The 13,667-nt window shown below is 33.4% G+C and overlaps 1 protein-coding gene across 1 annotated transcript; it reads left to right on the top strand.

The window, feature by feature from the left end:
• Positions 1–762: 762 nt before the first annotated feature.
• On the top strand, positions 763–6,142 carry LOC142618354 (putative disease resistance protein RGA1). Its single transcript, XM_075791277.1, has 2 exons — positions 763–3,377; positions 5,918–6,142. The coding sequence occupies exon 1, from the start codon at positions 813–815 to the stop codon at positions 3,363–3,365; it is 2,553 nt and encodes an 850-aa protein (XP_075647392.1). The 5' UTR covers positions 763–812; the 3' UTR covers positions 3,366–3,377; positions 5,918–6,142.
• The last annotated feature ends 7,525 nt before the right edge of the window (positions 6,143–13,667 follow it).

Below are 13,667 nucleotides of genomic sequence, written 5' to 3'. Positions count from 1 at the left end.
TTACAAGCTACATTTCTTCATTTTGGAGCAACAATAAGGAAAGATTTTGCCTTTTGTAGTAGGAAACAGACAATTAAAACTCATACCACAATTTTTACATTAAGATTGAAAGTTAAGACAATAACTTTTTTGTTTGGAATACAATTCCTATGACTGAAGTAAAAGGTTTGATGTAGTACATAATTGAAGTCCAATAATACGAATGTGAGCAACGTAGCACCTACCAAGTGCTTAATTTAAACAATGCAAATAGAATGAGTGCAAACTTACCGAGGATGACAATAGTATTTAGAACTGAGTTGAATATGGGCAAGAAGTGATCACCAATTAAATCCCATCCAAGGAATTTCAATTCAAGCAAAATCAATCAAGATTATGCGCAGTAATCACATAAAAGAAAAGAAATGCATTTTCTAGGATAGTGTTCTTGCATGGCACAGCACCACGCCACCATATGTTTAGCCAAAAAAAAAAAAAAAAAAAAGGCACAGCAGTATAGCACCATGTGTCCGATAATATCAACCGGTCAACATTTTGTTTTCCCCCCCAAAAATAATCAACCAGTCAACATGAAGAAAAGTTGGCAGCTGAACATGATGACTCTCTATTTGTGAGTTGGCTCCAGCTCGGGTAAAGTAGACTAAAAGCAAAAAAAAAGTGGGTCCACTTGGAGCTAGTGCGTAAATGTAAAGCCAAGATTCCCTCTTGATCTGAAATCCCTTGACTTTCCTAATCACCTCTCACTCTCATTCTGTTACCCATTTCAATCTCTCGCTCTCTAGAAAACTCCATTTCTCTTTTTCTCTCTAAAAATGGCAGCAGAGACATTTGTGTTTAACATCGCAGCCAAATTGCTTGGGGAATTAGTGTCCCCGGCTTTCCAAGAAGCTTGCTTGGTATGGGGTGTGGAAAGCGACCTGAGAAGACTTGAAAACACCCTATCTAACGTCAAAGCTGTGTTGTTGGATGCAGAAGAGCAGCAGGTTCATAACCAGGAGCTGACCGTCTGGCTTGGGCAGCTCAAAGAAGTGTTTTATGATGCTCAAGATGTCCTTGATGAATTTGAGTGTGAAGCACTGCGGAGGCAAGTGGTGGAAATGCAGGGGAGCACCACCAGGAAGGTACGCCGTTTCTTTTCTTCCTCTAATCCACTTATATTCCGAACCAAGATGGCTCACAAAGTCAAAGAAATCAGAGCACGATTAGATGAGGTTGCAGCCGATAGGGCTAAGTTTCATCTCTCTCCACGGTCGGATGATAGGCATGTGGTGCGTGGAAGGGAGATGAGTTACTCCTTTGTCCAGCCTTCAGATGTGATAGGAAGAGACCATGACAAAGAAAATATTGTGGAGCATCTAATGGGTCCTAGTGATGGTCAATCCATCTCTGTAGTTCCTGTAGTTGGGATTGGAGGTCTTGGCAAGACTGCGTTAGCTAAACTAGTGTTCAATGATGAAAGAGTGATAGAGCATTTTGAGTTGAAGTGTTGGGTGTGCGTGTCTGATGAATTCGTTTTAAAACAACTACTGGTTAAAATGATCAAATCAATAACTAGTGAAAATCGTAGTGATTTGGATGTAGAGCAGTTGCAAGTGCTACTTCGAAATAATTTGGATGGCAAGAAATTCTTTCTTGTCTTGGATGACGTATGGAATGAGGATAGAGGAAAATGGTTTGAGTTGAAGAATTTGTTGGTGGGGGGTGTCAATGGAAGTAAGATTCTTGTGACTACACGCAGCCCAACAATTGCTTCTATGGTGGGCACCATGTCCCTATACAACTTGGAAGGTCTTTTACATCAAGATTGTCTGTCCCTATTTATAAAATGGGCATTTGATGAAGGAAAAGAGAGGCAGCACACAAACCTTGTGAAAATTGGGGATACAATTGTGAAGAAATGCAAAGGGGTTCCCCTGGCAGTGAAATCGTTAGGAAGCTTACTATATTCAAAGCTTGATGAACGTGATTGGTTGTTTGTAAGAGATAATGAAATGTGGAAATTGAATAGAAAAGAAGGGGATATTTTGTCAGTCTTGCAATTGAGTTACAATCAGATGCCATCTTACTTGAAACAATGTTTTGCTTTTCTTTCACTTTTTCCAAAAGATTATGAATTCATTACTTTAGATTTAATTCCACTTTGGATGGCAAATGGGCTTCTTCAATCACCAAATGAAAATGAGCTGGAAGATATCGGCAACCAATATATAGATGAGCTCCATTCAAGATGTTTCCTTGAAGATTATATTGATTTAGGTTACGTGCGAGAATTCAAAATACATGATCTTGCACATGATCTAGCACTATCATCAGCCCAAAGTGAGTGCTTAATTATTAATTGTCAAATCCAAAACATCTCTAAAAAGGTTTGGCATGTGTCACATACTGACAATATTTGGCAGAATGAAAATGTTTTAAAATGTTTACAAAAATCAAAGAGTTTACGAACCATTTTTTCTGTGGTGGAAGGAGTTGGACCTTCTACTAAATCCTTTGTTGATTCATGTTTCTCAAAATTTAGATACCTGCGAGTTCTAGATTTAAGTGACTCAAGTTTTGAGGTGTTACCCAGCTCCATTGGTACCATGAAGCATTTAAGGATGTTAAATTTGAGTAGAAATTGTAGAATTCATAAACTCCCTAACTCCATTTGCAAGCTTCAAAATTTGGAAACTTTAGATCTCAGTGGATGTGAAAAATTAGAAGAATTACCAAAAGATATAAGATACCTAATCAGACTTAGGATGTTTTTGGTGACAACCAAACAGAAGTCTCTACCTGGGTGCCCAAATTCCCTACGATTTTTGCGATTATCAAATTGTGGCAATCTAGAATCTTTAGTTGAAACGATGCAAGTCTGTACAAGCCTTCGGATGTTGTATATTGACAATTGTGGGGGTCTGATCTCATTGCTTCCTACCCTAAAATTCCTTACCACATTAGAGGCTTTGGTTATTGAGAATTGTGAGAAGCTTGATCTGATTGGAATGGAAGACAATCAAGATGATTTCCCAACGAGCCTTCGAGCATTAGGCTTTGACAGATTACCACAGTTGGTGGCTATGCCCGATTGGATTAAACGCTCTACAAAATCTTTACAAATCCTTTCAATTGAGAGTTGTCCTAACTTAACAGCATTTCCAGAGTGGCTGGTGAATCTCGAATCTCTTAGAAGACTTGCAATTTATAATTGCCCCAAATTGTCTTCTCTATCGAAGGGAAAGCTTTGTCTCCCAGCTTTAAGATCTTTCAGAATTGCAGATTGTCCCGAATTAATTAGAAGATGCCAACCTGAAATCGGAGAGGATTGGCATATGATTGCTCATGCCTCAGACATTTATCTTGACGGCAAGCGGATTAAATAAGCTGATAATTAGGTATGGAGTAATTGCTCTCTCTCTCTTTTATTTATTCTTTCTTCCATGAGTTTAACATTTATAAAATATTATTCTATCTCTGGTAGTGTGATCATTGCAAATCAATATATACATTAATACATATAAATATGCATTATATGTCCACTGTACTTTACATTAATTTTGTTAAAAGTCAGAATTCTTGTTATGTCAATTAGACGTTGAAATTGGAAGTATTAATGGACTAGTGGAGTTATTCTTGATTTGATAAACTGCTTAATCGGTACAAGTGCTCTTAATTGGTGGAGATACTTATAGACTATATTATAGAGTAATTATTCAAGTGCTCTTTTCTATCCTCTAATAAAGGTGCGTTTGGTTGGAGGGATTGAAAAGTGGGAGGATAGAAAATGAAAAAGGGATAGAAAATTGTGAGGATAGAAGAGATTTAATTTTCATTCATATATGTTTGGTTGGGAAGATGGAAAATGGAGAGATGAAAAATGAAGTTGGTATAAATTTACAATTATATCGATATTAAATAAAACAAAAAAGTAATACATTTTTTTTTAATTAAAAAAATATTGTATGGACACTTCAATATATATATATATATATATATATATATATATATATATATATATATATATATATATATATATATTTTGGAAACTTGAAACTCGACCCTTGCCCCTTACACCCCACAAGTATTTATACTTGTAGAATGACCATCGTACCAAGGGTGTATGATGGTTATATAGTTTAAGAATTAGGAAATAAAGGTGATTTATTATATGTATGTGTATTGTTATCAGGTTATAATAATTTTTGTTATAAAGTTAAAGAATTAAAAAAAAAAATAGTAAAGTTAGTGATTGTTCAAGCAATTGATTGGTTAAGTAGGCACTTAGTGTATTATTTATATATGGATGCGTATGGCTGTGTAGGTCAATAATTAATATTGTGTTAGTAGGTTGTGTTCTGACATTTAGTTTAAAATATTTTTATAAAAACAATGACAAATATATAATGACAACTGCATAAAAATAAAAATGTTATTCAAACTTAACAAAATAAAATGGTAACATCTGCCTCCATTGGCAGTAGATAATGACAACTGATAATGATTTGTTATACAGTGATTTCAAAATTTGAAAACTCTTAGGATGAAATTGTAAAAGTTCATATATTTGCGGTTTTTTTTTTTTGTCAATAACTCGATATATTAAAATTCATATTTTATTAAATTTTATTTAATATAAGTTTTTTAGTGACCCCCTGAAAACAAAAAAAAAAATTCCTAGATCCACTGAGAGTACAATTATGTTGTATTGCCTCCTTTCACATTATTGTGGCTTCTATTAATTGGATTCATGGCGATTCAACGAAAAATAATAATAAATAATTTTTGGTAGGATCTAACTTTCATATGAGACAAGGGAATACCATGTAACTAAGATCTAGGAGTATATATCCAAAAGTGTTCTCTATATGGTATATTCTTGAGATCCAATTCCAACTCATTATAGCTTCATAATCTTTTGTAGGGGTATGCATGAGTTGAGTTAAGATATTTTCAATTCAATCCACTATATTCAAGTTGAAAAAAAAACTCAATCCAACCCAATCCATCATAGGAGTCCAACCCAACCCACGTGGATCGAATTAGACATTTAAAATAACAACGGATTTACTAATTAAACCTCAACATAGCACCAAACTAATACAAACTATATGATTAGTGCATCAAACCAACACAAATAAAAGCAAATTTATAATCTTATAAATATGTTTTTTTATTTATGAGAAATCTTATAAATATGTTGGTATTTCACCAAATCAAAAGAGTAAATAATAAAACCATATAATTTATATTTTAAATAAATATCAAATATAGGTGAGTCAGGTTGGGTTAGGCGAATTTGTAAATCTGCTAATCCGCACTCAACCCAACTCGCTGTAAAATAAAATTTGGCAACCCAACCCAACTTACCAACCCTAAATATCAACCCAACTAATAGATTGGGTTGTATTGGATTGGCTTTGACGGATTGGTGGGTTAGCCGCACACCCTACATTTTGACTTACTATATTGATGTATGTATACTCCTTTCACTTGAATTTTTGGCTATAAGATAGTTTCAGTAACCCATCTGGATTATGTGATGTAGTGGAGGTTGTGTAGATTCATAATGTGATTATGTTGATGATAATTTTGATAGTTGAAATATATTTCATTGACCCAAACCTTGAAGATAATAATGTGACCATATCAAATGGAGCAATACACAAGACACGCAATTTTAGATTATCAAACCTGTGATATGTTTATTGAGTGTCATTTCCATTATATAATACACAATCTTGTTCTCTTTTGACTTGCCTCTGATTCTTACGCTATTATCCAGTGAGTTTTTTGACATTTTTGAACCCATTAAGAAACCAATAATATTTTTCTCACCTCTACTATTCGATTTACACTTTGTTTTAATACGAATCTTATGATTTATCACTTACAAGGTTTATTTAGCGCCTTATTTGTTGTTTCAATATTTTTGCAGATTAGCGGATTGTGTTTACAGCTTTACAAGATCATTTAGGACGTGATGTTTTGAGCTTCAGGTGGACTATCATTGAAATCTTGAGTGCATTATTGTCAATTTCGGGGATTTTCTTTTTGTATTTGAAATTCACTCTTTTGTTTTGGGAGTTTACTCTATCATGAGTTATTTGAGATTTTTATTTATGTTTTATAATTAGAAGTTGGATTATAATGTTATTTTGGAGTTTATGGATATTAAAATTTATTTTTCTAACGGTAAGCTTAGCCTGACATGTGAGACAATGATAATATTTTGATTTAAAGATGCACAATGTTATGGCATTACATATGTGATGCCTTTAAATCTAGAACATGCATAATATCTATGTATTGCTCATACACTAGAGCAGTGTCTATGGCTTGCTCATAACTCATGAGGGTAGACGAGAAGGGGAGCTAGTACTCATGGAGTATAGTTAACATCATTTGGCCTGTTGATGGAGAACACATTCCTTTGGCTTGATAACTAGTAATCTTAAAGGACCTCTAAGTTTTGGACAATAGTTGAGAACTTTTGTCTCATGATTTTGTTCTATATAATGCTAACGTCTTTAAGCTCAGTGATTGGTTGTGTCCAACAAGTTACAAATGATTTTATATTTTATTGCAAACAAAGTTGGTTCCTTCTTTGCACATCCTAATTTATTTAATTAATTTGTTTTTATGCTACTTAATATCCTTAAAGTAATTCACCAAAAAAAAAGTAGAGGCAGTTAATCCTCTCAAAAAAAGAAAAAAAAAAAGAGAAATACCGGACCCAAGATACACAAATCAATGAGAAAAAAATGAGAAATACCGGGCCCAAGATCCTTCTGGCTTCACACCCTCTGGTCCAATGACATAGAAAAGGGTCAATGTGTCTGTCACAAGGCATGACTAGGATGCCCTATGGTGCTGCTGATAAATAATAAATTTGTTCCATGCAACAAGAGTTAGACCCTAAAAAATCATCTGCAAATCGACTTGTTTCATAGAGTAAACATCGGGTGTCTTGCTACTAAAGCTAATCTTCATGATCATCAATCATCATATTCTCCTTGATGATTTTTATTTTTATATTTTTATAAGGAGTAAATGCACTTTTGGTCCCTATATTTTGAGGTCATTTTTATTTTGATCCTTACATTTCTATTTTACCACGTTTAGTTCTTAAAATGAAAAACGTGTTCCATTTTGGCCTTTACCGTTAGGCCACTAACGAAAATTGCTTGTGTGACAAATTGAGTGCACTGCTGCCATATTAAATGCTGATATGGCTTTAAAAAATAATAAAAATTTTAATTGAAAAAATGTCATGTCAGCATCTAAATAAAAAAAAATTATCCAATCAATTTTAACAAAATAAAAAAGGAAAAAACATAATTAAAAACAATAAAATGCATAAATTCATATTTAATTCATTTTCAACCAGAACACACAAGAACACAATCACAGATTTAAACATCAACACAATAACATAAGAGCACAAACCCAGAACCAAACACCAAAAACACAAACTCAATTTTAAACATTAACACAAGATCACAAACACAAATAACACATTAACTCAGCAAATCATACAAACCCATCAAGAAAACACAAGAGCACAAACCCAAAAAAATATACAAACCAAGAAATAAAACACAGAAAACTCATAAAATAATTTTGTACAAAAAAAAAACAATATATATATATACACACACACAAACCAAATTATCCAAAAGAAAAAAAAATAGATTTAACACTACTAGTCTTACAAGAATGTTATGTTAGTGTTAGAGATGAAATTCCGTGAGCGTGGAAATTACATGGATTGAGTTTCTTTAGAAAATTTAAGGGATGAAAAGCGAAAACACAATGTTCTGGCAATCTAAAGTCTATTAACCTATGTACCCTTCTATAAAGAGCTACACTTTTTTTGAAAGATTGTGACCATATGGTTGTGGACGCCGAATGCATCGGGTTTTCCCATTTTTTGAGAGGAACCCATAACTTCCATACTAAAGCATGTGTTGTTGCCTCTCCAAACCCAGATTAACAAAAACCCAAATCAACAAGGTGAAAACCTAGATCAACAAAAATCATAACCACAAACACAAAGATATGCCCACAATTACAAAGACAAAATTTTGGAACCCAAACCCAAAACTTAACCCAGTTTTTTTCAACAATTACATAGAGACAAAACTCAAAGACATTCGACAATTACACAAAGACAAAATTCAAACCCAGATTTTTCGGCCCCAAACACAAAACTCAACCTAGACTTTCTTATGCTTTCTGAGAAACCAAACACAAAACTTAAAACTCAAAACTCAAATCCCAAATCGATGAACAAAACCCAAGATCTGAAACCACAAATAACCACGAATTTAGAGAGAGAGAGAGCTGGGTTTTTGGCCATGGGTTTAGAGAGAAAGGGCTGAGTTTTTGGCCAGAGAGAGTTGGGTTTTTGGCCAAGGTTTAGAGAGAGAGAAAGCTGGGTTTTCGGCCATGAAATTAGAGAGAGAGAGAGTTGGGATTTCGGCCACGGATTTAGAGAGAGAGAGAGAGCTCACCTTTAGTCGGCCCCTTTAGCCGAAACCACCTTCAGTCACCTCCACCTTCACCCAAAACCCACCTTCAATCACCTCTACCTTCACCTTGAGCTTGGAGACTTTTGTAGAAAGAGATAACTTGGAGAGAGAGCTTGAGATTTTCACAGAGAGAGCTTGGAGATTTTGTTTGAGATTTTAAGATTTAATAACTTTTATGTTGTGTTTGTTTGCCCAAAAAGTTTAATAGAAATTGATAAAGTAATATTGATAGATTTAATTATGTTTATTTTTTTATTTTTTGTAATTTTTTTAATTTTTAAAATTGATAAATTTATTTTAATGGACACGTAGATGCTAACGTGGCATTTTAAATATTATTTAATGGACACTTCAGCATTTACTGTATCAACAGTGCACTCCGTTTTCTATGTAAGATATTTTCGTTTAGTGAGTGACAGTAAGGACCAAAATAAAACGCATTTTTCATTTTAAGGACTAAAAATGATAAAATAAAAATATAAATACTAAAATAGAAATGACTCCAAAATATAAGGAACAAAATGCATTTACACCTTTTTATAATCAGAATGTTGAGTACATTTTCAATAAGGGTGAGTTTGGTTGGGCTTTTTGAAAAAGTGCATAATGAAAAAGTTGAGTTTTTAAAAAGTGCATAATGAAAAAGTGATTTTTCAAAAAGCTGAGTGTTTGGTAAAAACTGTTAAAAAGTGCTTTTTAAAAAAGCTGAGTGTTTGGCTAGCACTTATAAAAGTGGCAGTTTGAGGGGTAAATTACTAAAAAGGACAATGTCTATATAAAAAGAATTTTTTGTTTTAATTATCTCTTTTAATGCAAGTTATGCATACAATATTTTCACAAAAATTTCACAATAAAGTCTATATAACAAGTTGTTAATAGTAGGGGAAAAAAATGTCATTAGTAGGTCTAGATGAGAACTAATAACAACTTACTATGTAAACTTTATTATGAAATTGTTATAAAAATATTCTGTCAATAGTACTATTTTTTTTCTAAAAAAAAATAGTACTAACTTAAGAAGTTTAGAGATATAATAAAATGTCACAATATTTTCATAATACTAATTTAAAATTAATCTTTGTAAAATAAAATTTTATTAACACTTATCTTTTAAATAAGTTGTTCTAGTACCCACAATTTTTTCTCCACCATATACTCTATAACATCACAACTATAAAAAAAAAAGTTGTAAAATAATTTGTGTTCTTGCTCATTATATTTTCTTCCACGTTGCATAACTAAACCCAAAAACTCTTCTTTTTTTTCTTTCACTTTTTTCTCCTCCACATGTTCAGTTCGTCCTTATCTTCTTATCTACCTTTCCTTTTACTTTCCTCCACACACAGACACACACACCCACCCACACACACACACACACACACACACAAAGAAGTCTGAGCTCTCGCGTGAGCTCCCTCTCTACTCCATGTCTCCAACACACAAAGAAGTCTAAGCTCTCTCTCAAGCTCCCACTCTCTACTCCATGTCTCCAAAGGTTCCATTTATCAAAAATTCTACCAAATTCAAAAGTTTTTTTTTTTTTTTTGAGATTAGATATGTACGTAAATAAATAAATAAATAATAGAGAAGAGAAGAAGAAGAAGCAGCACAAAAAAAGAAGAAAAGGAAGAAGAAGATGAGATGCCACAGCATAGTAGCATAGAGGAGCAGGAAAAAAAACTATGGGCAATTTAGGGAAAAAAAACCCACCAACGGTAATATTACTATTCTGTATACGTGAGTGTGCATTTTGCAACTGGAGCTCAGAGCTCCATTTTGCAAACACACATTTTCTTCACAAATCCAAAACGCAACTTTTAACAAAAAGTTGCTTTTTGAACCTAACCAAACGGGCTTTTGGGCTGTGCATTTTCAAAACGCGCTTTTTTGGCTAGGAAAGTTGAAACAAACAGGCACTAAGTTTGAGAGGAAGCATTCTACAACTAATAATCCTCATCTGAGCCCATGGTTTCTTAGGCCCAAATGGATGCATTCCTTTCTTAGGTCGCCATTGTTTTTGTTCAAAATGCAAAAGCTATTCCACGTACATAGCAATTTAGGCCTATCAACAAGACGGGCTCATATTAGACAAGATTTTTTAATCCAAAATTCAATTTTAGGTAAATTACATTTTTAGTCCTTAGCATTTGTATTGTGTCAATTTGATCCATAACATTTCAAATATGTCATTTCAATCCTCAACCTTTTGGTGTTGTGTTTGTGTCAAAAATTTAAAATATTTTCTATTGTTAAGTGATTGATGAAAAATGCTAATATCATAAGGCTTTTTTTTTTTAATCCAAATTCAATTTTATATATAGGACCGGAATTCAAATTCGAATACGATGAATATAGAAATTAGAATTGAGTTCAGAACTTAAATCAAAATAAGAGCTTGTAAATGCCAAAAGCTTTTAATTCCTTTTTAATTTTTTTTAAATAGATTATATAATGGGATTTTAACTTATGACATTTAGTATATAATGATTCATATTTATCATCATCACAGAGTGGTAAGCATTTCCAAATCCATGAACCATTCTCATAATCTTGCTGTGCTAGTTGAGGGGAATAAAAGTTAGTTCATTCAATTGCTCGTACTGCGATATGGCTTCTTGTCTATAATAATTTTTTCTTCCTTCGTCACTTACATTGTTTTTGTGTATTGCAAGCATGCTATGATTTTTAGGGTTTTAGTTAAAATCATTATTTGTTATCTCTTTGAGTATTCTTATCTCTTTCACACAACACATACAAGACACGAAATTGCTTTAATTTGGGTTAGCACCTGCTTTGCCCTGTTTTCACATCGTTCCAAATAGGCTCAAATGGCATACGTAGCCACTAATGTTGTATACATCAAAGTCCGGCACATAAGGCCAAAATAAAAAGTAGATGTGCGCCACCAAAGGCCAAAATAATTTTCCTACTTTTATTTATTTTCTGAAACTTATTAAATGTTTGCTTCTTTTTAACTTATTAGGATTAGATCTAGTAAAATTTACTTTTCCAAATTTTTTATTACCTAAAGCCTCAAATCTTAATTCTTAATAGGATTAGATCCGAGGTTGATGTTTCTCACCATATATGACTTCGGCATATGGTGTTCTCATTTTGAAGGTTCGCTCTGCAGGAGCTACTGGACCTGAAGATAATAATTAATACACCCAATTAAGAACATGGTGGTTACTTTGAAGAAGAACTCTCTGGCAGAAGCCATGGAATTGGATCATTTTACAAAATTTTACTAAGAAGCTTTAGATGGACATTAAACAAGATATACCAAGTTGCATAATTCAATTTGTACTGTCAGTTTAACAATTACTCAACCAAGTAGAGCCCATATTTATAGTGATTATGCAAACACATGCACGCCATTGTCACTCAATTAATTGAAACCCAGTCGTCATTTCTTCAAAGCGCCCAGTGACCCACCCAGAGCCCTACTAAATGCAAAGGGAAGTATGAGAAAATACTAAATATACTAAAATTATTTTTCTCTTTGTCGAATCTGTTACATACAACTGATTCTTCAAGGTTGCGCTTGCTAATAGTTACCCAAGATCCCCACAGTTGTATAAGAAATATAACAGAATTGAAGTTCCAGCCAGTTAGCCCACCCCGACTAAAAACTGACTTTGAGCATTTTTCCTTTGTCTCAGTTAGCCTTGATCTATAGGGGAAAAAAAGGGTTCATTAGCATTAATCAATTTTGATTTAGTGTAATTCACTATGACAAGTATTGAATTCACGGATATCTTATTGAAAAAATTGATTCAGATGGCAAGATTTGACATTAAAACAGCAATAGGTCAGAAGCTTCCAAGTGACTTGAGTGCCAATCATCATTTACAAGCTACATTTCTTTCATTTTTAGCAACAATAAGGAAAGATTTTGCCTTTTGTAGCAGGAAACAGACAATTAAAACTCATACAACAATTTTTACATTCAGATTGAAAGTTAAGACAAGAACTTTTTCGTTTGGAATACAATTCTCATGATTGAAGTAAAAGGTTTGATGGAGTACATAAATGAAGTGCAATAATATGAATGTGAGCAACGAGTGCTTAATTTAAACGATGTCAATAGAATGAGTGCAAACTTATCCAAGGATGACAATAGTATTTAGAAGTGATCACCAATTATCCCCCATCGAATGAATTTCAATTCAAGCAAAATCAATCAAGATTATACGCAGTAGTCACATAAAAGAAAAGAAATGCATTTTCTAGGATAGTGTTCTTGCATAATACAGCACCATGCCACCATATGTTTAGCCAAAAAAAAGAAAAAGCCATAGTACCATGTGTCCAATAATATCAACCGGTCACCCCCCCCCCCCCCCCCCCCCCCCAAAAAATAATGAACCAGTCAACCTGAAGAAAAGTTGGCAGCTGAACATGTTGACTCTCTGAGTTGGCTCCAGCTCGGGTAAAGTAGACTAAAAGCAAAAAAAAAAGAGGGACCACTTGGAGCAAGTGCGTAAATGTAAAGCCAAGATTCCCTCTAGATCTGAAACAGACAATTAAAACTCATGCCACAATTTTTACACTAAGATTCAAAGTTAAGACAAAAACTTTTTTGTTTGGAATACAATTCTTGAAGTAAAAAATTTGATGTAGTACATAATTAAAGTTCAATAATACGAATGTGAGCAACGTAGCACCTACTGAGTGCTTAATTTAAAAAATTGTAAATAGAATGAGTGCAAACTTATCGAGGATGACAATAATATTTAGAATTGAGTTGAATATGGGCAAGAAGTGATCACCAATTAAATCCCATCCAAGGAATTTCAATTCAAGCAAAATCAATCAAATTTATGCACAGTAATCACATAAAAGAAAAGAAATGCATTTTCTAGGATAGTGTTCTTGCACGGCACAGCACCACGCCACCATATGTTTAGCCAGAAAAAAAAAAGAAAAAAAAAAAAAGAAGGCATAGCAGTATAGCACCATGTGTCCGATAATATCAACCGGTCAACATTTTGTTTTCCCCCAAAAATAATCAACCAGTCAACATGAAGAAAAGTTGGCAGCTGAACGTGTTGACTCTCTATTTGTGAGTTGGCTCCAGCTCGGGTAAAGTAGACTAAAAGCAAAAAAAAAGTGGGTCCACTTGGAGCTGGTGCGTAAATGTAAAGCCAAGAT

The sequence above is a fragment of the Castanea sativa genome, chromosome 12, assembly GCF_040712315.1.
Source record: "Castanea sativa cultivar Marrone di Chiusa Pesio chromosome 12, ASM4071231v1".
NCBI lineage: Eukaryota > Viridiplantae > Streptophyta > Magnoliopsida > Fagales > Fagaceae > Castanea > Castanea sativa.
Note: the sequence above shows the minus strand (reverse complement) of the source record. Positions and strands in the feature narration are given on the sequence as shown.

Coding starts and splice junctions, on each gene's coding strand:
- LOC142618354 (XM_075791277.1), top strand. CDS start 813: ATGGCAGCAGAGACATTTGTGTTTAACATCGCAGCCAAATTGCTTGGG.